Source organism: Accipiter gentilis, chromosome 7 (assembly GCF_929443795.1).
Source record: "Accipiter gentilis chromosome 7, bAccGen1.1, whole genome shotgun sequence".
Classification (NCBI taxonomy): Eukaryota; Metazoa; Chordata; class Aves; order Accipitriformes; family Accipitridae; genus Astur; species Astur gentilis.
The window spans coordinates 11,038,719-11,066,339 of NC_064886.1; the positions used below are offsets into that span (position 1 = coordinate 11,038,719).

Here is a 27,621-nt window from a genome sequence, read left to right on the forward strand (position 1 = left end):
ACGGGGAAGACAGTGAGCAGGAGGTCCCCGGGGAGGTGACGGGACAAGCCCGGGCTGGGTGCGAGCCAGCCCCGGGCGTGGGGAGGTGACGGGGCGGAGGACGCACACCCAAGGCGCCCGCACCCACACGCCTCTGACGCTCCAGCACCCGCACCCGCCCCAGCCTGGTGGGAGGTAGGGGGTCCTGGGGAGTCCTCCCCCCTGCCACCATGAAGCGGATGTTCTCCTGCTCCAGCTCGCAGGTGGCGGTGAGTCCTGGCCCCCCCCATGCCAGGGGGGGACACCCCAGCCTGTCCTAGGGTTGGGGAGCCCCTTCCCACCCCCGTGGATGGGGATAACACCCAGCCTTGGTGCCCTGCAAGCACCCACGAGTGCTGCCATGGTGCCTGTGTGGGTCTGGGTGGGGGCTGCAGCCACATTTGGGGTGAGGGGATGCTGCAGCCCCCCTGCTTCCAGCCGGCCCCATGTGCCCGGTCCCAAACCCCATCCAGCCATGGTGCTCAGTGCTGGTCCTGCTCCAATGCTAGCTGCAATACCGACCCCAATCCCAACCCCGATGCCAGCTGCAAACCTGACCCCAATCCCAACCCCAGTCTCGGCTCCGATGCTGTCCCAGATGCTGTCTGCAATCCTGACCATGATGCCGGCTGCAGTCCTGACCCCAATCCCAACCCCGATGCTGGCTGCAATCCCAACCCCAATCCCGACCCCAATCCCAACCCCGATGCTGGCTGCAATCCCAACCCCAATCCCAACCCCAGTCTCGGCTCCGATGGCGGCTGCAATCCCGACCCTGATGCCCTGATGCTCAGCTGCGATCCTGGCCCCGGTGCTTACCCCCAGACCTGGCCCTGCTGTGGGTCCCGACACCCAGCCCGGGCCCTGGTCCTGGTCCCAGTGCTTGGTCCCAGTGCTTGGTCCCGGTGCCCACCCACGCCCCGCACCATGGTGGAGCCCGGTACAGCGGCAGCCCGACAAACCAGCCGGGCAGGCACAGGCAGGTACACGCTCGCCTGCCTTGCCTCACCTTCCCTGGTGACCAGGGCCGGGCTCTATGAGGATTTGGGGTCCCCAGCGCCCCATCCCTGATGAAGCACTCCAACAAGTAGGGAAACTGAGGCACAGCTCCGCACCGTTGCAGGGGGAGGCACTTGGTGCGGGGGCATGTCCCAAAAGAGGGGTCAGCCCCACAGCACAGCGTCTACCATGGCCCTTCTGCCTGGACAACCTGTGCCTCAGTTTCCCCTTGCCGCTCAGTGGGACAAGGCGGGGGGTCCCATCCCTGCAGCCTCCCCCCGGAGCTGCTTGCCCATCCCCCCCAGGTTGAGAGCTGGAACAAGCAGGACCAGAAGCTTTTGGAAGCGGTGGAGAAGGGCGACGTGGGCAGGGTGTCCGCCCTTGCCTCCCGCAAAACAGCCCGGCCCGCCAAGCTCAACGCCGTGGGGCAATCTGCGTATGTCAGCCCCGGGTGGGGGGGGACACACGGGGGTCCCCGGGGTGGTGGGGTGGTGGATGGGGACCTCAGTGGCAGCCACCTCTTGCCCTCGTCCAGCTTCCACCTGGCTGCATCCAAGGGTCTCACTGAGTGCCTGACGCTGCTGCTGGCCCACGGGGCCCCCATTAACGAGAAAAACGATGACGGTAAGTGGCGGACACCATGGGGACACCTCCTGGTGTACAGGAGGGGGGGACACAGCCAAGTCTGAGCCAGGACAGGGTCCGGTCCCTGTGTCCCCTTCGGGTGATGGCAAAGGGCTGAGCGTAGACCCACACCCCAAGGCACCGAGCCCCAGGGCAACAGCCTGTCCTGCCGTGCTGGGGCAAGAGGTCCCCAAGGTGAGATGTCCCCTGGGAGGGGGGGGGTATCCCTGCTGGCCGGGTCCCCCGTGTCCCCCTTGGCTGCCGGTGCCCAGCCCACAGGTCTCTTGCAGGCAGCACCGCTCTGCATCTGGCCACCATCGCCTGCCAGCCCCAGTGCGTCAAGGTCCTGCTGCAGGTACGGGCCCTGCCGGGGATGGGGACAAGGACAGGGACAGGGACAAGGATGGGGATGGTGATGCAGAGGAAGATGAGGATGGAGCTGGGGATGAGGACAGGGATGAGGAGAGAGATGCGGAGGGGGATGCGGATGGAGCTGGGGATGGAGCTAGGGCTGGTGATAGGAATAAGGATGGGGACAAGGACAGGCATGGGGATTGGGACAGGGGTGGAGGCAGGGGTGAGGATGAGGATGGGAATAGGGCTGGGGAGGGGCAGGGCAGGACTCCAGGTCCTGTCCCCAGCTCAGTGAGGGTCTCTGCCCATTGTCATGCCCCCCCCAGTATGGTGCCAACGAGAGCCATGTGGATGGGCAGAACCGAACCCCCCTGCACTGGGCTGGTGAGTGCTGGGGGTCCCCAAACCAGGCTGGGATGGGCGGGGTAGCACTGAAGGCTTATATGGGGGAGGCCCACCTGGCCCCCCCCAAGACAGCCATCCCCCTGTGTTGACATGGCCCCCCTGCAGCCTCCTCGGGCTGTGCCTCCAGCGTGCTGCTGCTCTGTGACCATGAGGCCCTCCTGGATGCCACTGACGCTGTGAGTGGGGACCATGGTGGGGGGTGGCAGAGGGTGGCAGGGGACAGTGGGGGCTGACGGGCATCTCACGTTCCCCCCTAGCATGGGCAGACCCCCCTGATGCTGGCAGCGCGGGGGAATCACGCTGCCATCTGCGCCCAGCTCCTGCAGCGAGGGGCTGACCCCAACCTGGCTGACAAGGACAAGAAGTGAGTGGCCGTGGGGACAGGGGGACACTTGTAGGACAATTAGGGGTGATGGAAAGGGGCTCTCTGCTCTACCCCCAGGCCCGGGGTGATGGCTCGATGGCTCTGCTCCATGGGTATGCTGGAGATGGCCCATGCAAAGGCAGCTCCCGTGCTGTCCCCTGCCCCCAAGGGACCCAGGTGTCTATGGAAAGTCATGGCTGTGGAGAGCGGTCTCCAGGGAGAGGGGGGAATGGAGTGGGGAAGGATCTGTACCATTGTGTCACCATGCCATCATGTCACTGTGCCACTGTGCCATCGTGCCACCATGTCATCATGCCACTGTGCCACACCATGCCATCATGCACCGTGCCACCATGCCACCGTTCCCACAGAACCGCCCTGATGCTGGCCTGCGAGCACCGCAGCCTGGAGTCGGCCGAGCTGCTGCTGAGCCATGGGGCAGTTGTGGGGGATGAGGACTGCTGGCACTACGGTGGACAGACCCCCAGCCGTGTGCTCCGGCGGCTCCTGCGCAGTGCCTGCGGTGAGGGGAGAGGTGAGTCCCCACCTGCTGTTGCTCCCACCCACCATCACCCATATGGCCTTGCCTGGTTGCTTATTTTAGGGGGAAAAAAGGGAAAAAGGGGATTGTTTCTTTTCCTCCTGGCAGAGAACGGTGCTGGCTGTGCCGGGGACCCTGCACCGCAGGTGGGAAGCCAGGGAGAGGAGACCCTGGGCAGTGACAGTGAGGAGGAGGATAAGGAGGGTGAAGAGCAGCAGGATGGGTCCGATGCCTGGCGGGTGCAACGGCTGCAGGCACGTCTGGCGAGGAAGACACGGGAATGCCAGCGGCTGGCGGCCACTGCCACCAGCATCCGGCAGCAGGTGCGGGAGCTGGCACAGCTCCTGCCCGGGTGCAAAGCCAGGGATGGGATGGAGGATGAGGATGGTGCCTGCCTGACTCTCCTGGCCCAGCACATGGGGGAGCTGAGGAAGAGGATGCTGGCCGAGGGGGATGGAGGACACCAAACCATGGCACAGCTTGATGGCGATGATGGAGTGCCAGCGCTGGCCTCGTTCCTGACCTGGCTGGGGGACGAGTGTACCAAGATGCGGGCGGCGAAGGCGAGTGCTTTCACCCGGAGCAAGGGGCTGCGAAAGGAGGTGGAGGAAGCCCTGCGGAGCAAACTGCACTACGAGGTGGTGTCGGCCGACGCCGTTCGGAGGAGCTTGGTGGCTTGGGAGAAAATGGTGGTGGGGCTGGAGCAGACCCTGAGCCGCGCCGATGAGACCCACACCAAGATGCTTCAGGGATCCCGCATCCTCCTGGAAAATCTCCAGCGGGAGCCGGTGCGGCCACTTGCCGGAACAGCACCTTGCCAGTGCCCGGTGAACGGCACGGAGCTGGGTCCGGGTGGGAAGAGCCAAGAGGAGCTGCTGAGGGAGGGTGGGAACTTGGAGAAGGAGATGCTGGAGCTGAAGGAGAGCAATGGGATGCTCCTGGGGGAGCTGGCCCGGCTGGGCCGTGAGCGGGAGCGGCTGCAGGAGGAGCTGCGGGGACTGCGGGAGCAGGACCCCGATGCTGAACCAGTGGCGGAAGGTGCCGGAGCAGCCGCCCTGGCCCGGGCGCTGGCGGCCAAGAGGGACGAGGTGGTGAGGCTGCGGCGGAGGATGGCAGGGCAGCGGCGGGAGCTGGCAGTGCTGCGGGATGGGGTGGGCAAGCGGGTGCAGGAGGCAGCCAGTGATGCCAGTGCTGGCATCCTGCGGGAGCTGCACCTCAAGCTGGATGGGCTGGTGAGGTCCCAGCATGAGGCCTTGCAACTCGTTGCAGAGATGGAGGGTGAGGGTACCCCGGGTGAAGGAGCTCCCCATAGCGATGGGGATGGTGGGGCTGGGCTACTGGGTGAGGTGGAGGATGCACTGGGTGAACTGGTCGAGGAGCTGGGGACGGCGTCAGGTCCCCGCGTGCCGCAGCTGCTGGAGCGGCTCGCCGGCACCACTGCCACCCTGCGCGGCTGGGCATTCCTCGGGGAGCAGCGGGAGCAGCCGGGGGCCGAGGCCAAGCGCTGGCAGGTGGCGGCGGCAGAGGAGAAGCGGGCAAAGGAGGCAGCGGTGGCCCAGGCAGCCGAGCGGGAGCGGGAGGCACAGGAGCTGCGGGAGAAGGCCGAGGGGCTGGAGCGGAGCGTGGGGAGCCTGCGGGCGAGGGTGGGCGAGCTCTCCAGGGCCTGCCGGGACAAGGAGGGGAAGGTAAGGACCGGGAGGGCCTGGGACATGGGCTGGCAGGGACAGGGGCCCCTTCCCATCACTGTCCCCATCATCACTGTACCCTTCTTGTTGATGTCCTCTTCCCCATCATCACCATGCCCTTCCCATCACCATCCCCTTCCCATTGCTGTCCTCATTTGCATTTCCCTCCCATCGCCATCTCCTTCCCATCACCATCCCTGTTGCTGTCCCCATCACCATCCCCTTCATCACCATCCCCTTCCCATCGACATCCTCTTCCTGTCACTGTTCCCATCACTGTCCCCATCACTGTTGCCTTCCCATTGCTGTCCCCATCACCATCCTCTTCCCATCATCATCCCTTCCTGTTGCTGTCCCTGTTGCCATCTTCTTCCCATCCCCATCCCCATCCCCATCCCCTTCCCATCACTGTCTCCCTCCCATCAGTTCCCCCCATCACCCCTCACCCCCACCCCAGCGTTTCACCAGCCCGATGTCCCCGGGGGAGCCGGGTTTGGGGGTCTGGGGGCTGCCCAGGACCTCTGGGGCAACCATAAGATTCTTCCCACTTGAGTCCATCTCCCAGCCAAATTTGGGAGGGGACCAGATGGGAACCAAAGGGACAACCCGGGGGTGTGATGGGGAGCGCCTGGTCCTCATCAGCACCCTGACTTTGCCCTCCTCCTCCCCCCCCCCGGTACCCATCCCCAGATGAAGAAGCTGCTGGCAGAGACTGAGAAGCTGTCGGCGGAGGTGCTGGGGCTTCGTGGCCAGAGCGCCCGGCTCCAGCTCCAGCTGGAGGTGGGTGCCAGCACCTGGTGTCACCCGCTGTCACCTTGTCACCCTTCCCACCTTCTTCTTCTCCTCCCCAGGTCCAGCAGAAAAACCACCGGGACATTGTAGCAGTCTATAGGACCCACTTGCTCAACGCTGCCCAGGTGGGATCCCATGTCCCCCTCATTTTGGGGTGACATGGGGCGGGGGAGGACAATTTTGGATGCAATGCTGGAAAATACAAATTTGAAGTCTGGCACCAAATTTAGGTCACCTAGGGGAGGCCGGATCTGGGCTCACAGCAAAGCTCTCCTCCCCACAGGGGTTCATGGATGAGGGGGTCCATGCCATGCTGCTGCGGATCCTGCGGATGGAGGAGTGAGGGGCAGGATCGGTGCCAGTCCCATCGCCCCCCCCAAGCCATTAAACTGGAAAAGCTGCGTGTCCCCCCCATCCCGTGTCCCCGTCTGCATCCGGGTGTGCTGGATTCACCGCGGGGAGGGGTGAGGTGGGGGGTCCCGGCTGGGGGGTTGGTGGGAGGTGGGGTGTGACACCACAGAAGGGCTCACAGGCCCAGTCAGTCCCCGCGTCCCAGGCCAGGACTAGGGAGTGGTGCTGGACAGACTGTGGGCCAGGACTGTACAGCACCAGCCCCATACAGCACCAGTCCCATAGTGGACAAGTACCATGTAGCACCAGTCCCATACTGGACCGGCCCCATACTGGACCAGCCGCATACTGGACCAGTCCCATATAGCACCAGTCCCATATAGCACCGGCCCCATGCTGGACCAGTCCCATACAGCACCAGCCCCATATAGCACCGGCCCCATACTGGACCAGTCCCATATAGTACCAGCCCCATATAGCACCGGCCCCATACTGGACCAGTCCCATATAGCACCAGTCCCATACTGGACCAGTCCCGCCCTAGCCCATACAGGACCCGTTACCGCTCGGCGCAGGCCCCTCCCATCCCGTCCCGGGGGCGGGGCAGGGCGAGGCCCAGTGGGCGTGGCGAATGAAAAGTGGGCGTGGCGCTGAGGCTGCGCGGCTGGCGCGGAGTTGCGCGACGCTCCCTGCCTACGCCCCGCCCCCGCTCCTTCTCCCCGTCCCCTGCGCCGTGCGGCCGCGGCGGGGCGCGGAGTTTGCCTCGGTCCCTGCGCGGCGGCTGCCATGTCCCAAGATGGCGGAGGCGGCGGAGCTGAAGGTGCGGTGGGGCGGGAGGGAGCCGAGCGGCGCCGGGGACCCGGCAGTGCTGGGCTGGGGCTGGGGCTGGGGCGGGGGCTGAGGGGGGTGTGGGGATGGAGTGAGGCAGTGTGGGGCCGAGGTGGTCTGTGGGGATGGAGTGAGGCAGTGTGGGGCTGAGGGGGTCTGTGGGGCTGGATGGAGTGAGGTAGTGTGGGGCTGAGGTCATCTGTGGGGATGGAGTGAGGCGGCGTGGGGCTGAGGGGCTCTGTGGGGCTGAGGGGCTCTGTGGGGATGCGGCCAAGCAGTGTGGGGCTGAGGGGATGGCTGGGGCTGGGGATCAGGCAGCCTGGGGCTGAAGAGATGTGGGGGACTGAGAGGATGCATGGTGCCAGGGGGATGTGTGGGGCTGGGGGACTCTGCAGTGGGCCCAAGGAGGTGTGTGGGGCTGGGGATGTTTTGCAGACAGATGGGGTGGCCGTGTCGGGCTGTGGGACAGGGGACCGTGGGGTGGCAGAGGCAGGGGTTAGGGCTGTACTGGGGTGTGGGGCAGTGGTGGACGAAAAGGGGTGGGAGCCAGCTGGGGGGCTGTGGGGTGGGGGGAGCGAGGTGTGGGGCTGTGGGGACAGCCCGTGTGGGGTGCAGAGGTGAGGAGGGATGGGAATTCTGGGGTTGGAGTGCACAGGGGAGCTGAGGTGAGCCAGGGGATCCTGACTTGGGGGCAGAGCCATGGGGGGAAGGTACAGGGACCACCAGGGCAAAGAGACCGTAGCGAGGGTGCCAGGGTCGGAACCTTTGTGCGCTGAGCCACGGGTGAAGCTGGCGAGTATGGCAGCGAGCCTGGTGGGCTTGTCTATGAGAAGAGGGTCTGAAAGACCTTGGGGGGCTTTGGAAGTGCAGAGCTGTGGAGAGAGAGGTAGAAACCTAAAGGATGGGAGAGCTGAGAGCCGGAGTGGTTCAGAGCCTTGAAGGATGCCAGGGGGAAGGTAAGGGAGCAGAAAAGGACCACAGGCTGGAGAGGGGACGATGCGGAGGCAGGTTTGGGGTGCAGTATGGGAGGAGGGAGCAGAGAATGTGTAACATGGTAGTGCTGCACCAGTGCTCACAGCTGGATGGGGTTTCATCTCCCTCCACTTTCTTCTTCTCGTTTTTTTAGGAGTCAGAGTGTGTCACCACCTTTGCCCACCAGACTGTGGAATATGAAATTGCCCCTGGTAACTAATTCCAAAGCTGATTTTTTTTTTTTTTTTTTTTTCTCTCCTTGTTGGTGGTTTAATATTTTTTCCCCCACAGGCTGGAATATAGGTCTTAGCTGGCTGAAGTGGCCTAGGAGTCCTGCCCCCTTCCCCATGCTGGGAACAGTAAGACATTTGGGGACTGGCACCTTTTTGGCAGCCAGCCATAGCAAGAACATAATTCTCCGGAGTAATATTTATCTGTAATCTTTCCAGCAGTGCCCTGTCCAAATTTTGATACAGCCTTATGGTGTGATCTTTCTCCCTCCCCTAAAACTTAAGCCTGACTACAAAAGGAGCCCTATCAAGTGGCAAAACATTGACAGTATTAGCAGAGAAGTTGGTTCTGATAATTGTAATTGGGTGACTTGGGACTGCACAGAAGTTGAGCTCCAGCAACCGTGTCCGTAATCCTGCAATTTGGGGACGTAGTTTAGCAAACGGTAAAGCTGAGCGTGACCCAGGGCAAAGTGTCTGTAATGTTTTCTGCTCCGCTCCCTCTGTGGATAAATCCCTGCAGAGGAATTGTTGTTTAAGACTAGGTGTAGCTTAGTGCACAGGTTTACATCTCTGGGGTTTGGCCCCTGCCCCTGAGCACCAGCCCTTTGAGGCTTCTCCAGTTTACTTTTGAATTTCTGCTCCCTTTCCCTTGTCCATCTCCTCTAACCCCCTTTCTGGTTTCCTCGCCAGGAGTTTGTTTAAGCTTTTTACCATCTGTGTCTCATTGTAAAAGCAAGACGAGCCAGTTGAAAATGAAATGATTTCTCCTTATAAAGCCCGTAGTTGGCTTAAGACACTTTCCTTTATTTAAAAGAGCGAACGGTGACTCCCCTGGACAGAGAAGAAGTTTGTGGATGTGCCTTGTTCAACAGCAGCACGATCAGACTTGAGTCTGCTGCAGATCCAGCCGCTACCCAAGCCTCAGGTGCCCTCTGAGAGCTCTCGATTGCCAACTCTTACGGCAACAAAGAGAGTTTTTTTCCGCTGCTCTGATGCTCTGAGCGGGAATCGGAGAGGCTTCAGGGGTAGATAAGAGTCCACAGCTGCTGCAGCGGTGGTGACACAGCCATCCTATGTCACGAATGTGAGTGTTTTTTAATAATAAATGTGAATCTCATGCTGGTGAGCCATGCTACACTAATCTCCTGCTGGTTGAAGGACTCTGGAGGATTTTTAGGAGGAATAGGTGTGGGAAGAGGTCGGTTCTTTTACAATGATTGTTGCAAAAGGGGAGGGAGTTGGTAAGAGGAATATTTGATAAATGTGCATCCCTAATGTGTCTTTTCCGAGGGGTATTTAAAACAGGCACTATCAAAGTTGAGAGACCCCAAGTTGAGCTTTTTCCTCTTAAAGGACAGAGGTTTCCTGCTTCTAACAAATTCTCCTGGCTCCAAAAAGGGGGGGGGGGGGGGGGGGGCGGGAAGTTAATCTTTCTTCTCTTGAACGCCCAGCAAAGGTAATAAGCAAATCCCACGCAACCTACAGGGTTTGATGTGCTTTTTTCTACATGAAGCCTTAATCTGACACTGTGTCTGTTCTGTATTGGGGACCACATGGCACTTTTTGTAATGACAGAGCTGGCTTTGATAGCTTTACCAAATACTTCCCTGTTTTTTTCCCCACTGGGAAGTGGAACATCTGTCACGTTGTCCTCCTGAGATGCTGTGTTTTCGTTGCATGGGTAACAAAATCCTCATACAGCGAATTACACTGCCTTAAAACCCCTTGGCACATAGACCAGAATCAATTAACTATCTAATAAGCTTGACCTGTAGATTATGGAGGCGTGCCTCTTAATTTGGTATTTATAAGTGACTCTAGAAAACTTGGTCTGTAAGATGTAAAGTCGAGATGTTCCCATCAGCTCTTCTTGAAGGAAAATTAGCTCTGATGGGTTTGAGAATCAATCCAAATGCAAAATACACCTCCTGTTAAACTGATGAGGTTTCGGCTTTTATTTTGCATTTCTTTTATCAAAGGGGTTGCAGTTTTTTGGCATTTCTGAACTCACAGAAGCCAACCTTTCCCCTCTACCCCACTGGTACTGCACTGCAGCTGGATGAAGCCCCTCCATGGAACCGAAATCATGGATTTAAATCCCACGAAGTTATAACTAATTTGAGAACAATTCTACTACTGTTGAATCAGTTCATTTTGGGAGCTTAAAGGGAAACGTCTTTCTAGATGCAGAGTGGTGGTGAAACTCTGTGTGCCTTTTCTTATTTAAAAGGGAGAGTGTTGGGAGTTGCTTCTATCCCAGGTTTAACTCTCTTTTACTTGCATGAAAGAAAAGATTGTGCTATAATTTGTGTGTATATATATACACATAGAAGTATATATGTGCTTCCACAGCACTCTTTGTCATCCCATAGGTGTTTCTGCTTAAACAAGTTATTCCAAAATCATATTACGAGTTCAGGAGAAGGATGATTTTGTGAACGACTGCAGGATTGAGCTGAGTTTCTAGGTCTCTTGCCTGGTGTGACTGCGCAGAGGTCTCTGAGACCCTTTTTATTTTTCCTTCTGTGAAATGGGAATAATTCTCTATTTTCTCTGCGTTGGGCATCTTTCAACTTAACCCTGTCAGGCTTGTTGGACTCATGGTGAGAATTAGGAGGTTGCTGTTGGGGAGACTCCTGTCAGTGAGGCAGGTTGATAAATGATGCCAGCCAACGCATAGAAGTGGCACCTGATGCATGTTCTTGCTTAATTGCAGCCTTTCTCATTAATGACTGATGTCTGTTTTTGGATTCAATGTCTGATGTGTCTCTTTAGAGGAACATTGGGCCAAAACTGGGCATTCCCAAAGTATATTTTAGAAATAAAAGAATAAAATCAATGGCTGAAAACCTCTGCAGTCACACTGGGGCTTGGCTTTTCTAAGCCAGCCTGAAGGAGACTTAAAGCGAGACCTTTAAACCCAGAGAGGTACAAAAGCTTTAGTTTAAATGCAAGGTTGACCCTACAATAAATTGTCAGCATTTATTCGAAGAGAAGGTGATTTAACAACCGTTTGGGTGTCAGGAACTGCTCAGGGCTCCATTGAATCAGGAAGTGAATGCTATCTTTTGCATTTCCAGATCCAAGCAAAGTATCTAAATATTTACAGTTCTGCTACTAACGAGTTATTGATGACAAGGGGAACTTCAAACTTGACAGTGTCTCTTTTAAGGCCTCCACCATCTTCCTTAATGAACCCATGGCTTGTTTTTTGATTGTGTCTGTCACACAGCGATTGTAATGGTGGTCGTTTTATTTTCTTGCAGCATATGGTTATGAGCTTTAGGGTATCAGAATTACAAGTTCTCTTGGGCTTTGCTGGAAGGAACAAAAGTGGAAGGAAGCACGAACTTCTCACAAAGGCCTTACAGCTGCTGAAATCTGGCTGCAGCCCGGCTGTCCAGATGAAAATTAAAGAACTGTACCGGCGGAGGTTCCCGAGAAAGATCTTAACCCCTTCGGACTTGTCAATGCTCCACATTCAGGCAGGGCAACTGCCTTCGGCCACCGCGCTGACGCAGGGCACCGTGTGTCACCTGCCCTATGACCACAGCTCTGCTGCTGCTGCTGCCGTGCCGGCGGCTCTGCTGCCACCGGTGCCTGTGCTGGGACCCAAGCACGAGACAGATGGTCAGCACTTATCGCCACCCATCCATCCTGTCCATCCGGATGTCAAGATGAAGAGGCTGCCCTTCTACGATGTTTATGATGAGTTGATAAAACCCACCACGTTAGGTATGTTCAAAAATGCTCAGTCCTCTTGTTCTTTGGAGGCTCCTTTTGTTCGCTCAGATAGAAGGATTTGAGCTAGAGACCTTTCAACAAGGAGTGGTGTGAGTGGATTCAAAAGGCTGATATCCACGTGAAAGTGGGATTTCATAGACTCATGGAATGGTTTGGGTTGGAAGAGACCTTTAAAGGTCACCTAGTCCGACCCCCCTGCCATGAGTGGGGACATCTCCCACTCAATCAGGTTGCTCAGAGCCCCGTCCAGCCCGACCTTGAATGTCTGCAGCGATGGGGCATCGACCACCTCTCTCGGCAACCTGGGCCAGTGCCTCACCACCCCCAGCGTAAAACATTTCTTCCTGACATCTGGTCTGAATCTCTCCTCTTTTTGTTTAAAACCATCACCCCTTGTCCTGTCGCTACAGGCCCTACTAAAAAGTCTGTCCCCATCTTTCTTATAACTACTGAAAGGCCACAGTGAGGTCTCTCTGGAGCCTTCTCTTCTCCAGGCTGAACAACCCCAGCTCTCTCAGCCTGTACTTGTAGCAGAGGTGTTCCAGCCCTCGAATCGTTTGAACCGATAATTTCCAACTCTGGGTTGCCAGAAGTGGAAGCTTTTAGTTGCTTGTCAGTCTTGTTCCAAATTTATTTGCGTGAAAAAGGCTATTTCTCTCCCAGCTGACACCTTTTCTGTTAAGTGTGTATTTTATAAGTATATGTAAGTTTTGGATTATTTACTGTTTTCACTTGATAGAGCCTGGGGTTTTCTTTGCGTTCTGAATTGTGAAGCTTTCTCTGGTCTGTGGTATGTCAGCATTTGGGTCCTAATCCCAAGAGAATAAAAACAAGGATAAATTGGCATGGGCTCCCTTTCTGAACAAATCAGTGAATGCCAGGAGAGTTAATTATAAAAAGTGGTTTGTTATTTTTGCAAACAACTGGTGTTACAACTTCCAGCAAAATCCTCCGCCACCTTAATTCTGCTTTAATTGTTAACAAACATGTAGTCCTAAAATCTTCCAATATCTAAAATTAATGAGCTGTTTTACGCATAATGATCCAGCTTGAAGGTTGCAAAGATTAGAAGAGGTCGGCTCTGTTGTGATGAGAAAACTTGACGTCAGGCAGGAAGCAAATGGGGATCTTAAATAAGAGCCAAAATGGGGTATGGCAAAAGGGCAAAGCTGCTTGTTTTTCAACATGATGTGGAGGCCGAGCACTCTGATGCTTCCTCATTTGTAAAATAGGGAAGAGAAAATGTTGGGTTTTGCTTAATTCCAGAGAAGTTGTGTGTTTGCTGTAATCTTTAAAATGCAGGTGGGGAGACGTACGGTACAGAGTTAGCCAAGTAATTGCTGGTGGTTTTGGAAGCACTGCTGCACTTGGGGTGATTTGGGCCCATGAAAAAGGGAGATTTCTTCTGTTTTTTAGAATAAGTTGTATTTTTACTTTAGATTGAGCCCTTCTGGCCTCTTCGGACTAGATCCACCCATCTTATGCCTTTTAAATGGTTTTTGCTTGGATTCAGGGTGGTTTTCCTTTCATATAAACATAGTAATGTTTGCTAAAGTGAAGATAAGTGTGTCTGTACTCCAACCAAAACCCATGTGCTTTTTGGGGGGGGGATTTGGTTTTGTTACTGTTTTGCTAAAAATTGCCTTTTCTTAGGTTTGGCTTTGTTCAGTCTCAGAAAACCTGTGGTTAAGCTTCTTGCCTGAAATGGGATATGTGCCTTGCAAAAGAAATTTTTTTTTTTTTTTTCTCTCCCTTGATAAAACTCCCTTCCTTATGTGTTGGTGCTTGAACTTGAAAGAGTTTTTATGTAATTCCTAGGGGATCATGGACTTTTATTTTTGCCTTCTGGTGGTTTGTGTCTTTCTTCTCCCTTTAGCTGTGTAAATGTCCCCTTCCCATTAATTTATTTTAGTTACTTGGGGCAATTTTATTATAAGTGTCCAGATATGAAGGTTGTGGTATCAGAAAAATGTCAGAAATAAGCAATATGTGGGAAGGAAAAATGAAAACAGGATGGAGAAGGTGGTGATGGGTAGAGACAGTGTCATGGGGGTTAATGATAAAGCCTCCTGGACCGTCTGTGCTTTGTTTACTGCAAGTGAGGAATATCTAGGCTTTGGCTTTCCTACTCCCCATCCTATACGAAACCTCTAGCTGTGTTACGGTGAATCTCGGAGATGTCTGAATCTTGGAGAGGTTGGTGTTTCTCTCTGGGTTGGGTGAAGGTTGTCAGCTGAGCAATAACACTGGTTATAAATTGCTTGTTAGGTAGAGGTTGGTTATCAGTTATAAATGGAGGCAGCAGAGAACAGAAAAAGCTGCAAATTTTGAGCAGCTTTACCCTGGCGCTGTTTGGAACAGAATCAGGATCTGATTTTGTCACTGAGGAGTGAAAGGCTTAGGCAGAAAGTCCTAAGATGGTCAAAATTCCTCTGAATGTCTCCAGTCCTGTCTGCCAGCCCGTCGCCACTGCTGCAGGTCCTGGGGAAGATCTGGCAGGTCATCTGCCAGGAAACTCAGGGCCTCTCATTCTTCACATTCCTGAGCTGCAGGAGGCTGGAGAAGCAAAACCCCTCGCCCCACTGAGGAATCTGTGCTTGAATGTGCTTTTTGGGGAGGCCAGCGTAAGGGTGTCCCTCTGAAGGCAGGTGGCACAGAGGATGAAGCTAACCTTCTCCTCTGTGGATCCATAGTCGCTGTGGATGGTCACGCTGTGGCCAGCTCATCACAAGAGTTACCGAACTCATTGAAATAAATAAAAGATCAAAATATGAGATTTACACTAACACATGCTACTGTGATAAGGTCCTCGGCTTCATTGTCTCCTGACCCAGGGATGCTCCATGTCCCAGAGAGCACCGGTGGGAGCTGTTGTTGCTCAGGACTTCTCCTGATGGATGTAAAAACAAGTGCAGAAGAGGCCAAATCGGCTCTTTGCAAATTACATTGGCTTACAATATCAGTGGTCTTTGTTCTAGGATACTGATATTGTGCAAATATTAATAAAATAGTTCATGGTGGTTGTGAGGGAGGCAGACACCTGCCAGTTTTACTGAGGGAGAAGCTCAGGCATAAAAGAAGTAGTAACTTGGTTAAGGTCGGGGTAAGAGAGGGGAAAATCCTGGTTTATTTTTACATGTATTTTGCAAAGAATGTTTTTACTGTGCTCATCGCTAACGCTCGCATAAAATTCTTGATTCTCCCATTATGTGGGTTTCTCCGCGTCTGTTTATTTTTAATCAAGGGTATGGCTGGTTTTCTGGAAATTTGCCATGACTCTGACCATGTGCTCGAGGAGAAAATGGCAATGCCTGATTATTGTTCGGCAACTGTACTTACTCCATAACCACAGTAATTATTATAATTTCTAAGGCAATGGATGACCTCTGGCATTCCTTTTGCTTCACATTTGATCTCACTCTTCCCAACCTGTCCACTGATCCCTGGGAAGCGCTGTGCAGCTCTTCATGGACTCGGGAGGCTGTTGCAGACCCAGGAGAGTGAGTGGGCAGTTTTCCCAGTTTCCTCATCATTTGCTATCTGTGCAAGCCACCTTACTTTCCAGGCCTCAGTTTTCCTTGTAAATAAAATGATGGAAACCGAACGTCTACCTTGAAAGACAGACCTGATGCTTGGTTACATGGTCAAGGACTTGGAGGGCCCCTGCATGGAAACTGCAGTTTATTTTGATGACAGATTGTGCTCTGCTTTTAGTGTCCTGTGTTTATGACAAGCCTTGGTGCCTGCAGGGGTCAGGATGACTTAATGATGATGTAATTTGTCTTAAATTCTCTTTTTCAGCCTCAACAAACAGTCAGCGGTTTGAAGAAGCTCACTTTACCTTTGCTCTAACTCCCCAGCAAGTTCAACAGATCCTCACCTCCCGGTAAGTGAAATGGTGTCTCTCTGGATACTTCCCTGCTGTGGCTGCATGGTCTTCCCCAGCAGAAGGGGGAGTGGAGTCAGGAGGAAAAAAGGGCAGTTTGGATGAGCTGAGCCTGGCAGATGAGGAGGTCAGGGACAGTCAGAATAGGAGGAAGCGCTGAATCTTAAACAATTCACGTTTCTGTGCTCCAGTGCAGTATGGGAGAATAAAATGCCAAGCTGGGTGTGGAAAGGGGAGTTCCTTGATGTCAGTGGTGCTGTGCTGCTTACAGCTGTTGAGGACCTGCCTCAAAGGTTGCAGAGTGGAATTCTTGTATGGAAGAAAGACAATGTGGTAATTAGGGTAAAAACATGCTAGTTAATCCCAAAATTTAGGACTACCCTCCACCTGTGCTTACAAACATGATCATTTGTTTGCACTGGCAAGCCTGTAGTTGGCATTATATTCTTAAAACTCAGCAGTAAGAAGAACCTTTGAGGTTGATTTTCTGCTTTTCCCACCACTCTCTCTTCTGTTCGATGGGCTTTTGCTTTATGTCTTTGTTTGGACTATGCCTGCTAGTTCAGACAGGTATTACTTGTTTTTACAATTCAGCTGCACTGATTTTATTCATAGTACAACTAGCATGTATCAATATTAATATAACTTAATAAAATTTTAGGCTGTTGTAGTTGTAATTCTGTTAAGTGCTGCTGACAGTCTTAAGGACTTTTCTGTTGCAGAGATATCTTACCAGGTGCCAAATGTGATTACACTATACAGGTGCAATTAAGGTAAGGTAATGTCTTTTTGATGAATGCATTAAGTCCTGTTCCTGAGCTAGTGCATCGGTATTAATTTGTCCTTGATTTTGCTGAATCATGCTTGTAGCACTTGATTTTGTTTGCAATTGCGTGTCAGTTTGCTCAGAGGAAATTTTAAACGTTTGGTGCTGCGTTCTGAACTCTGGTTTCTATACAGGAGTGAATAGAAAACCTATATGAGGTTTCTATATGGGAGTTTCTGTATGTGAAACACCAAACTAAGAGGGTCTTTCTGAACTTGGCGAGGCTGAGCGAGTGTTCGTGTTGTCTTCTCTCTCTGGGTGGCACTTTGCTGGGAGTTTTTTCAATTTTAAGTGTAGTAAAATCTAATCTTTTTCAGAGCTTTGCACACGAATATAGAATGCATTTCTTTCTCTTCTCCATTTTAATTATTTGCCTTATTGCAGATTCATTGCAAAAGGCAGAATAAAAGGCAAAAACTACATTACCTTAAAATTTGAACGTTTTTTGATATCCACCTAGTTTATTACTCAGGAAAATGCAAGACATGTTGGAGAAAGTGAGTAGAAAAATACTTGAAAGTGCCTCACAGATTACCCTCTGATTCTTGCAGTCAGCACCAGGGTGGTTATTTAAGTGCCTACCCACGCTGTCTTGCGGCACTGAACAGGAACTGAGGAGGTTCCTGCCCAACATTCAACCCTTGGCAGGGTTAAAAACCATTAAATCTTATTATCAGGGGTTTGAACTTGGCAAAGAGAGAATCACCACTGTACTCTCAGAAAAAAAGTGATGAGGAGTTTAGGGCTTTAATTGTGATATTTGGAAGTCTGAAGAAAAACAGTTATTTGAAATTGAAGTCTAATTCAAAAGAGAGCCTTTTGGTTTTCAGGAGGGCGTTCCATATTAATTATGATTCTGTGACAATGTCTTTCTGATATGGGGCTTTACAGTCACAGTTTTCCTGCTGTGTCCATCTGTTCCGCTTTTGCGTGCAGAGCTGGTAGAGTGAAGCATACGGGCATCCTGTTCCCTGAAATGCATCAGGAGGTGGATGCTTGGAAATGTCTCTTCTGTAGCGCAGAAGATGACCATGTGTGTTTTTGAAGGACTGGTTTCAGTGTATATATATGTCTCTTAGTATGTTTTGGATATTGGAGATGAAACAGAGTTTACCAAACTTTCAGGAGTCTCCTGGGTGTCGAGAGTGCATCCCTTCACCAGAAGTGAACCTTTATTCAGCAAACTTTAGTGCAGGAGTTAAAAATGACGGTGGGACCATTTCTTCTCTCCTGCTGATATGCTATGCAGTATTCTCATGTTGCCAAGCAAGAAAAAGATTAACTCTCAATTTTATTCTTTGTTTCATTTGGCAAGCAGAGAGAGGTTAAAGAACAATAAGATCAGATTTATTTTTTGAGAACATTGGTGGTGTGGCTCTGCGTTGGCGTGACATGCCAGGGCTTGATCTTGCAGCTCAGAAAAAGCCGGCCGAGGTCACAGTCTGACTCATGACTATGCAGCAGGACTGTGGTTTCAGCATGGGGAGTTGTCTCTGGCGGAGCACCCTCCTTTGAGAGAAAATAGAGCACACGGCCATCTGATTAAATGGGATTAGGATTTGAAGCAGAGCCCATTCTGGGTTGCTGGTGCTGATGGTTGGACTCGATGATCTTAAAGGTCCTTTCCAATCTAAATGACTCTCTGATTCTATGATGAGGGAGGCAATGGTAGGATATCGAGTGGTGGTGGATGAGGTTTGAGAGACTCCAAACAGTAACCAGTTTGTCCTATTGCAAGATTCACTTTGGGTCAAATATAACTTTTTAGTTCCTCAGGTCCTTGTGTTGGGTAACTTAAACAGATGTAGTTCCTTGCATCTTGAAGCGCTGCAGAATCTATAGGTGAAGTTGCACGTAATTGCGCCCAAACCTGGATTAAACCATCTGATACAACACTGCTGGTGTGGGAATTATATCAGGGTGGCCAGAGTGAATGGCAGTCCTTCTTTATCCTAAATGGCACCCGGGTTAGCTGTCTGACCTGCTTGAACCCGGAGCTCGGTTTGTGTCATTCTTGGAATGATGTTAGGCCAGAGGAATACACTTTGCCTTTGAAACATCGATTCTGGATAGCCTAAATTGTCATCTGGGCTGAAAAAAATTAGCCCTGTCCCCGCACACTTCACAGCATGCACGTTCGCAGTTGTTTTAAGTCGCTGGCATTTTTCTGTCTTGTTTCTTGTATCGCTTATGCTGCACGTAGGGTTTGAAACACGTGTAGGGCTGTTCATCTGCTTAAGTGTTTTCCAGCCATTGGTCTGTTCTGCTTGGAAAATGTTTTTCCCTTTTTAAAGGGAAGTTTGGCTGCCGTTTTTTTGCAAGTGTCACCACTCACTTGCCAGTTTCTCCTTCCTGCTTCTTAGGTTTTGCTTGTGTGAAACCAGCTGTCCCCAAGAAGATTACTTCCCTCCTAACTTATTTGTCAAGGTTAATGGAAAACTTTGTCCCCTGCCTGTGAGTAAATCTTATTTCTTCTTAATATGTTGTAGACTAAAGTCTGCCCTTTTACACAGCTGCAGCTTCCAGTGAGTGTAGTGGGAGTGTATTTTCTGGAAATTAAAGACTGACTTGAAGAAATGGTGTGGTTAGAGTGCAAAACTGATTTCATATTACAGGGCTGTGGATTGGTGATGAAAGCTGCTCTTTGATTCAAGGAGTGTGGTCTTTAAGTAGAAGAATATGCAAACTTTGGGCCTGATTTTTTTGTTTGTTTGGTTGGTTTTTAAACTAGCAGATTCCCTCTCTGGTTTTTTTGCATGCCTCTTTTGACAAGAAACTTGATAATAAAAATGCAGAGTAAAATCTGAGATAAATGGAATAATGGCACTGCCTTTAGTTTATTGCATTGCAGGAAGACCTGGATGTTCCAGTCAAGGCTGTGGTCCTTTGTGCTGGGTAATGTGTAAAAACAGTATAATAAGAAATAGTGCTTGCCCCAGTTTACAGTCCAAAAAGGGATGTGATTCAGTGTCACAGCTAGGAAAGACATCAGAGGTTTGACAGTCTTAGGCCAGTTCCCTGTCAACTGTCGCATGCTAGCTTAGCTCCATTATAGCTGGCACCTTTTGCAATCAAACCTGCAGAACAGCCTCTAATGCTCTGCCTGAGCCGCTCCCTTAATATTTTTAGGGATTTGCATTTTTTGCTTCAGATATTCTGTCTGGTTTGGGCCGAGAAAATTAATAACCTGCTTTAAAAAATAAAAATAGAGAGAGGTCGTTTCCAGCCTCGTGGGGCAGAAAGAAGGAAGTGCATATGAGATGCAAGATGGCTAAAGGGTCCCCCCCAGCTTCTGCTCACAGATAAGGTTTCTTTCGTTCATTTGGATGAGTCATCTGCAGCTGAGAAGCTGTTTGTATGGGCTGTGTGCAGCACAGCAGCTCAACGGGAACACTTTTTTTGTTTTACTTCTGCTTCAACAGTGATGAGTGGCTGCTGAATCAGTCTCAAGCTGCCCAGTCTGAGGGCGATGAAAAAAGGGTGGTGTAGATCTCTCTGAATTACAGAAAAGGCACTCTTGGGCTGAGTAATGGGGATGGGTTTCTAATCAAGTTGGAATGTGGATATAATGAAGCAAAAATGAGATCAACGTGACATTTCTCACAGGATGTAATTTTTTAGCTTCCCAGCCTTATTGATCTGGGTAGGATTTGGTTTTTAATTCAATGCCATTTGTGCCCAACACATCCTGGACTGACAGTTCTGTGTTGGTGGAGGGGTTCAGCTTATGATGGGATTCTAGTGTGCTTGTCAGCATAAGGATATTAAAGTGAACCTTTATTCTTAATTTCTTGACGTTGAGGAATAATAATGTAGTGCTTCGAAATTTGTGGAGGAATTCTCATATAAACTCTACGGTGTGACATGAAATATCTGGAGGTGCAGTGTGCCATGAAGTAATTGGGTTTGTAGATTCTCATACGTGGCCTTGGAGAGAATTTTATATAACGTAATCTTTCTTTGCAGGGTTATCTCCCACCCACAAAAAATGGTGCAGAGCCAAAACGACCCAGCCGCCCCGTCAATATCACTCCATTGGCACGACTTTCAGCAACTGTCCCGAACACGATTGTGGTGAACTGGTCCTCAGAGTTTGGCAGGGTGAGTGAAGTGAAAGCCGTTTCCCATTTGCTGCTGTTCCTTAACTACCGGTTGTTAGCAGCCTTGGGTCATTTTTGCAGTAGCATCAAGCTGTGCAGATCCCAGAGGGCCCTCTCCTTTTCTGGTGGGTTTTTTCTAGGTCTGAGCAGTGTCAACTTCTTTTCCACAGAACTACTCTCTGTCGGTGTACCTGGTGAAGCAGCTGACGTCAGTAACGCTGCTACAGAAGCTAAGAGCCAAGGGCATCCGAAATCCAGACCATTCGCGAGCCCTGAGTAGGTATCCCCTTGTGAAGGTGTAACTGTGCTTGATCTGATCCTGTGCTAAGTCTGGGCAGACAGAGCAGGTCTGAATTAGCAAGCAAGGGCAGTTGCAGATCTTTGTGTGCACCCCTTCTTGCAAACCTGCCCACGCTTGCCAAGTCCTGTTGATGAGAACCTGATGGGAAGGTAAGGACTCTAAAGATAATGGATTATTTTTCAGTGATACCATTCAACAAAGCTCTAAATCAAACTGTCCTTTAGATTGCTGCCCATCTCAGTTGTGATACTTATAAAACACGTCCCGTGAGCAGCAGTGGTGCCATTGCTGCTTGCGCTCAAATTGTACGCTGTTGCCCTACAACCAAATGTTTCCCCTGGGCTGTCATTTTACAGGAAGGGTGTAAAATCTTTTAAGGTAGGGACTGCCTCTTTGGTCCAGCTAAGGAGACTTGCCAGAGCTGTTAACCTAGTAGTAGTAATAGTGTCTGCTGCTGTAAGCATTACCTGCCTGTAGTTTGCATAATAAGTGTCATGGTGCAAATTAGAAATCTTGTCTGTACGTATTTATGCATGTAAAAGAAGGAGGATGTTGACAGGAGACCTTTTTTCCCCTCCTCTTCTTTCAGTCAAAGAAAAACTAACAGCTGATCCTGACAGTGAGATAGCTACAACGAGCTTACGAGTTTCCCTGATGTGTCCAGTAGGTTTCTACATTTTTGTTCATTTTTCTTGGACAGGCCTTTGTGAACAGCTTCCCGCTTTACCTTACCGTTGCGTAGGAATGCTTTGGAGTGAGACGAGAGTTAATGCTGCTGCAGCCCTGCTTTTGTTGAAAAGTCAGCTTTGATTCCTAAATAAAAGCAGAACCACTTTCTTTGAAGCATAAAGAAATTGCCAAGTTTGTTGGCCTAAACTGCCTAGCCAAAAAATGTCTTCTGTTGACCTGATCCTTGTCTTTCACCTTTGCTATTAGCTTGTGTTTGAGGTGGAAGTGAGCTTAAAAACAAAACAAAATGCAAAAATACCCTCAGGAAAGCTTGTTTTCTCTCGCATGTTAATTCTTCATTGACATTTAGTTTAACCTCTTGTTAAACATGCTAGAGTGCTGGGCAGGGGAGAAAAGGGAATAAACAGGGAATAACACCGCTGGCTTTACTTCATGCTGTGAGAGGTGGTTAGTATGAAACCAGCTTCATTTCCTCTTTCTTGTCCCCTAGCTGGGTAAGATGAGGCTGATTGTGCCCTGCCGAGCCACCACGTGCACCCACCTCCAGTGCTTCGACGCAGCGCTCTACCTTCAAATGAATGAGAAGAAACCCACATGGACTTGTCCTGTGTGTGATAAGAAAGCCCCGTACGACAACCTGATAATCGACGGGTGAGCTGAGCAGGCTTCTTACACAGTCTTTAGCCTGGATAATGTTTTTCTTTTAAGGCTTATCCTCTAATGCTAGCATATATAGACAAGTTACAGCCTTGAATAACTTAAAATCTGATTTTCATTCCCTAAACTGCTTTGATGCCCATCTGGAGAGATTTCTCCCGAAGAACAAGAAGCCTTTGTCAAAATCTTGGCTTCCTTGCTGGCAGTCTCTGCAGAGGCAGTAATGAGGGAACCTGCTTACCGGGGTTTGAACAGAGCCCTCCTGTGTACATCAGCCCATCGTAAAACTAAACTGGCAGGTGATACGGCACAGATTTTAGAACAGTAATTCTTCGTACCCCTTTTCACCCATCTCCTGAGCACCATCAGTCCCGTGTCATTTCTGCCGTCCGTGTGCGTGTGTTTGTGTGAGTCCTTGTGGCGTTTGCTCTCCCCAGCTTGTGCTTTCACCCGGCAGGTTGTTCATGGAAATCCTGAACTCCTGCACGGACTGTGATGAGATACAGTTCATGGAGGATGGCTCCTGGTGCCCCATGAAGCCGAAGAAGGAGAACCAGGAGGTGTGCCAGACATCTGCGTTCAGTGGGACTGAGGGTATGGGAGCTTTGGTCACCAATTCTGGTTTTGGATGTCTTTTCTTGCCAAAGCAATGTTTACACTTACAATTTTTACATTTACAAAGCAACATTTGGAGTGTTTCAGATCCCATCTGGGAGCCGGTATTTGGGATCACACTGAAATACCAGGAGCATGACAGGCACTTAGCAAACCACTGTGGAGTAAGTGCTACAAAAAGCACGAAAAATGCAGGTTCCTCTTGAAACTGCAGCATTAATTCCAGGTGGGCTATGGAGACCTGGCCGTTAGTGTGGGGATGATGCTTCTGTTCTGGGATGGGGTGTGGATTTGCTACAAGCTGTTTCGAAGTCCCGAGTATATGGCAGGGTTGTCGTGCTTGTAGAGGCAGCGGTGTTTCGCTCGTCTCCATTTCAGCAGCTGAAGCTGATGGCTGATTTTCCTCTGCAGCCAGCTCCCTTTACACTGTGAACTCTGACGGCAAGAACTCGTCGGAGGGCAAAAAAAAAGTGGAGGTTATTGATCTCACTCTGGACAGCTCGTCAGATGAGGAGGAGCCGCCTGCCAAGAAACAGTGCCCGGTCTCCAGCGTGGCTCTTCCGACAGCAGCCGGGCCCAAGGGGTAAGGCAGTGCAGGAACCCGACCCCCCCGCTTTGCTGGGCTTTGGCTTGTTTTGTTTCCTGCTCTCTGCTTGCTTCCTTTCCTGAATGCTGATGCCGTTGCAGTAACCGGATCCGAGTCTTCTCTGTCCCTGGGAAGCATTGCTGCTGCTTTCCACATCTGGCCAGGGTGAGGTGACACAGCTCATTGACCACGGGATGGGGGAGGAGGGAGGGCTTGTTTTTGCTGTAGGTACGGTAGCATCAGGGGTTTATTTTGGTGATAAGCAACAGGAATTTTGCCCTCAGCATGCCGTTCTGCTTTTGTTAAGGTTCACTGGGTCTGTATTCTCTTTCAGGGTATTAAGTATTGATCACCAGCCGTCTTCTGTGCTTCGAAGTCCTCCCATGGCAGCTCTTGGCAGCGACTATCTCTCCAACCTCCCTGTTCCTGACTACCATCCTTCCTACCAGGTGCCCTCAGAGCTTCAAGGTAACAACCAAGACCTCTGGCAGCATTTACCAAATACACAAAATCGTACCAGTTTACCAGACTAAGCAGCTGGCTGTAACAGCTGGTGCCCTGGCCTTCTATTCCACTGAGCTATGGAGGCCTTTGGGTCACGCACACACTTCGTCTTTCTTGGCCTGGCAGCTACTGCAGAACAGAGCAAGTATTTTTGAGTGACAGAGTTCACTGGCCCAACACAGAAGAAGGAAGAAGGAAACTAGAGTACCTCCCTCCTGGGGCACGACTCCGGAGAGATTTCTCTAGGGGCCTGCAGGTGAGATCTTGACTGGCAGAAGAGCTTGAAATCGGGTTGTTAATTACAGATCACAGGTAGGAACGACCCAGGTTTTGGCTGGTTAGCGTGTCCCAGGGCCACCAGGGAATGAGGCTGTGACTTCTTTTCGTGGGCTCTTGTTGTTCCTGGCTGGCAGGGTGTGATACAGGTTGTGTGTCCTAACCCAGCAGAAGGAGAGAGAGGGGCTCATGTCCATGACTGAGGAGTAAACTCTCCTTTCCTGCTTAGAGGGGAATAATAAACCATTCCCAGGAACGGCCTGGTCTGGGGATCCCCATGTGCTTTACAGGAGTTATTTATGCCTCACTTGGGTGTAAAGCCTGGTTTTACAGGTAGGGAGGCTGCTATCCAGAGAGATGAGGCGAAGGGCTTGAGTCCACCCATCAGGTCAGCAGTAGAGACCTGAAAATATTCTCTGTCCTGCGTGCAGTTCACATGTCCCTCGTGCCCGATTTGATGCGTGTGTGGTTGCTGTCTGATGGAGTGAGTTTGGTCAAGACCCTGAAGCAGAGCGGTTCAAAGTGTCGTGGTGTTGTCAGCCTGGTCGGGGCTATGCTGACCCAGCCCTTTGATTTGCTGAGCTTTGCTGGAACTTGGTTTTGGTGCCAGGCCCCGCGACAGCTCTAGAGAAGTGAAATTTAATTGGCCCTGTGCTGTTTCATTGCTGAGGCCACGCGATGGGTTACAGGGGGGCTGTAGGAACAGAGCTGGAGTTTGTGATGGAGTTGGAGCTGATAATATTGTGGTATCTAGTACTTGTAAGCAGCCTGAACCCATCTGCTTCTGACTCTCCATTAGCATGGTTTGGTTCCCCTTCCTGCCAAGAAGTTTATTTACCATCAAGAGATTTATTTTTCCCCTTTTTATTTTTCTAGGTCTGGATTTGTTTTCCTTCCTTCAAACTGAAAATCAGGTAAGTTGGGTTTTTGATGGGTTTTTTTGTTTCATTTTTGTTTTTCTTTTCTCGCCAAATCTGCAGACTGGCAAACGCATCCCTCTTTGCTCAGCCAACCTTCCTCCTCCTTCATCCTCTTCCTCTGTGAGAACTGTTGTAGGACAGCGGTGGGGGTGCCAGCTTTGCGGTTGCACAGGCATCGCCTGACACCACAGGGAGACACTTAGTGTCTGCCCAGCACCTCTCCTCTTTCACAGTATCTGCTTTCTTGAGTCTGCCTGACTAGGGCAAATTCAGAATTGCCAAGGGCTTGGAGGTGGAAGTGTTTTGCTTCTTTGGGGCTGAATCCATGCAGGTGTTGGAGAGTGAGGGTAGAAAGCAGTGGGATTTGGCGATAGTTGCCAAGAGTTGATTTGTCCTGTCTGCGTTGCGCAGAAGTGGCTCGGTGTAGGGCATGGATCCACGCACGTGTGGCTTTTCAGGGTGGTCACTGTAGGCTCCATCTTCTTTCGCTGTGCTGGGCTTTATTTCTTGCTGCTGCCGCGTGTCTTTTCTCTGCCATTCTCACATCTGAAGCCTGCGCTTGCACTGGGTTGTGCTGACAGGAGGCAGCGGGTGTCAATGGTTCAGGGCCAGTCTTGGTAAACTGGTACATTGATCTGGGGAGCTCTGGGAGTGATCCCTGTGCGACCTGTCCTCGCTGTGAGCGCGTGCCCTCTCTGAAGGGCTGCCTGGGCCTGGGGCCGGGGTTTTGTGGGTATGGTAAGCTGATCAGGGGTTTTCCTTTGCTTGGCAGCATTACAGCCCTTCCGTGATCACCTCCCTGGATGAGCAGGACACACTTGGCCATTTCTTCCAGTACAGAGGCACGTCTAGCCACTTCATAAACATGAATCCCCTGGCCCCCGTGATGGCAGGATCTCACAGCGCCATCAGCCCTGCTGGTGGCCGCATCAGCAGCATCATCTCCACCAGCGCACTGCGAGAGAGCCACGGACACAACGGGACAATAAGTAGCAACGCGGTGCTCCCGGGCTGCAGGCCAGACATCATTTCCCTGGACTAAGCCCACGCTGATGGCTGTTATTCCCTCTACTGGGGATGGGAGACAAGGGCAGGTTTCCAGTAGCTGCCTTAGGGATTGGATTCCCTCTCTGGGGCTGGAAGGACCTGACCAAGAACCCTTCAGTTGTGTCTCTCCTCTCTTGACTGAGGCCATCTCCCCGCAGTGCAACCAGTGCCCCCAGGCCTTGCGCTGGTGGTTTCCAGTCCTCCTCTGTTAGGAAGGATATGTCCCACAGCTGTATCGGTGCATGGATGTGTTCTGTTGGGATGTTCTGGGGAGGGCCTGTTTCCGAGGGTTAACCAAACCCCATGACTTTAAAGAAGTATTTTAAAACCATTTATATAATGTAGGATTCTGCTACAGATATCAAAGAGCTGAGGAAGGTAACTCAACCGGCCCTCTGCCATGGGAGCAGCACCCGCTGCCCTGAAGCAGCAAGTCCTGCACCTGCCCAAACCCCCCATGGATACTCACAAGTGAGGCTGGGGCTGGCTGCGGCTGCCTCCCAAGCCCCCCCCCCCCCCCCCCCCCCCCCCCCGGAAATTAATCCTTAATCCTTGCTTTTAACAGAAGACGGTGGGGAGTGGGGCGAGCAGATGCAAATGGGGCTGCCTTGGATGAGGACAGGGTGAGGTGAGCAACCCGGGAGGGAGGTGGCACAGGTGCCCTGACCACGCTGCTGCCTCCTGCCTGTCCCTCTATTGACAGTACTGTCTCAGTTGTAATTATGATGTATTTTTTTAAAAAAATGTAGATTTGTTTTCCTCCTTTTAAATATTTCCAGTGCAGACCTGTACAGAGAACAAATAGATGATCTATATTTTCAGTTGTAGCTTTTGTACATATAAAACTCCAAAGACTTCCCTGTCTATCTACGTGAGGACTAAATGAAGGTTGTGTCGTCTCCAGGGACGACACATCACCCGTTGCACAAATTATTTATGTATTTAAATGTATTCTGTAGTTTGTAACCTCTACAGCAATGTACCTGCTGCTTTGTGAGTGTCCAAACAGGCTTGCTGCCTGCTGCCAAGCTCATCTCTGAATTCCAGCAGCAACAGGCAGATGGGTGGTGTGGCTCACAAGTGAGGCTGAGCATGGAGAGGTATCACATGTAGCAATTTTTTTAGCACCTTTTTTTTTTTTTTTTTTAAACTGCTCCTTCCCTGAAATTCAAAGCAGTGTCCGTGCTGGTGGGTCGGGACGGGGGAGCAGCGCACAGTATTCTGCTTGGACGATTTCCTATTCTTTGTATCGTAACCGTGGTAGATATTTCAATGCAATAAAGCCGTTAAATCTTGAAGATCT

At 51.3% G+C, this 27,621-nt stretch overlaps 2 protein-coding genes across 7 annotated transcripts; both read left to right on the top strand.

Moving 5' to 3' along the window:
* The first annotated feature begins 209 nt into the window (after nt 1-209).
* Nucleotides 210-5,621, top strand: ANKRD35 (ankyrin repeat domain 35). Its single transcript, XM_049806704.1, is given in 14 exon segments — nt 210-248; nt 457-958; nt 1,120-1,453; nt 1,553-1,641; nt 1,932-1,996; nt 2,322-2,379; nt 2,506-2,576; nt 2,658-2,764; nt 3,136-3,299; nt 3,414-5,088; nt 5,090-5,269; nt 5,271-5,329; nt 5,332-5,463; nt 5,466-5,621. Coding segments are annotated over 14 exon segments (3,552 nt in total). The 3' UTR covers nt 5,543-5,621.
* Nucleotides 5,622-6,275: 654 nt separating this feature from the next.
* PIAS3 (protein inhibitor of activated STAT 3) lies at nt 6,276-27,616 on the top strand. 6 transcript variants are annotated; one of them, XM_049804276.1, is made up of 16 exons: nt 6,288-6,953; nt 8,088-8,145; nt 8,981-9,250; nt 11,433-11,901; nt 15,712-15,796; nt 16,519-16,569; nt 18,986-19,076; nt 20,589-20,723; nt 20,893-20,998; nt 21,613-21,686; nt 22,204-22,364; nt 22,828-22,964; nt 23,397-23,568; nt 23,906-24,039; nt 25,228-25,265; nt 26,044-27,616. In XM_049804276.1, the coding sequence occupies exons 4-16, from the start codon at nt 11,436-11,438 to the stop codon at nt 26,311-26,313; spliced, it is 1,920 nt and encodes a 639-aa protein (XP_049660233.1). In that variant the 5' UTR covers nt 6,288-6,953; nt 8,088-8,145; nt 8,981-9,250; nt 11,433-11,435; the 3' UTR covers nt 26,314-27,616. The 6 variants fall into 6 exon arrangements, 5 of the variants coding, with proteins under 5 accessions (XP_049660235.1, XP_049660234.1, XP_049660232.1 ...); XR_007506600.1 differs by lacking the exons at nt 8,088-8,145; nt 8,981-9,250 and adding an exon at nt 24,202-24,331 and having other exon boundaries at nt 6,282-6,953; nt 26,044-26,115; XM_049804275.1 differs by lacking the exon at nt 8,981-9,250 and having other exon boundaries at nt 6,287-6,953.
* The last annotated feature ends 5 nt before the right edge of the window (nt 27,617-27,621 follow it).

What these genes read in the sequence shown, in the direction of transcription:
- PIAS3 (XM_049804274.1), top strand. Translation starts at nt 6,765, where the DNA reads ATGAAAAGTGGGCGTGGCGCTGAGGCTGCGCGGCTGGCGCGGAGTTGC. An exon ending in GAAAACTTTGTCCCCTGCCT is followed by an intron (nt 19,077 to 20,588) that starts GTGAGTAAATCT and finishes CTTTCTTTGCAG; the next exon opens with GGTTATCTCCCACCCACAAA. An exon ending in ACAGCAGCCGGGCCCAAGGG is followed by an intron (nt 23,569 to 23,905) that starts GTAAGGCAGTGC and finishes ATTCTCTTTCAG; the next exon opens with GGTATTAAGTATTGATCACC.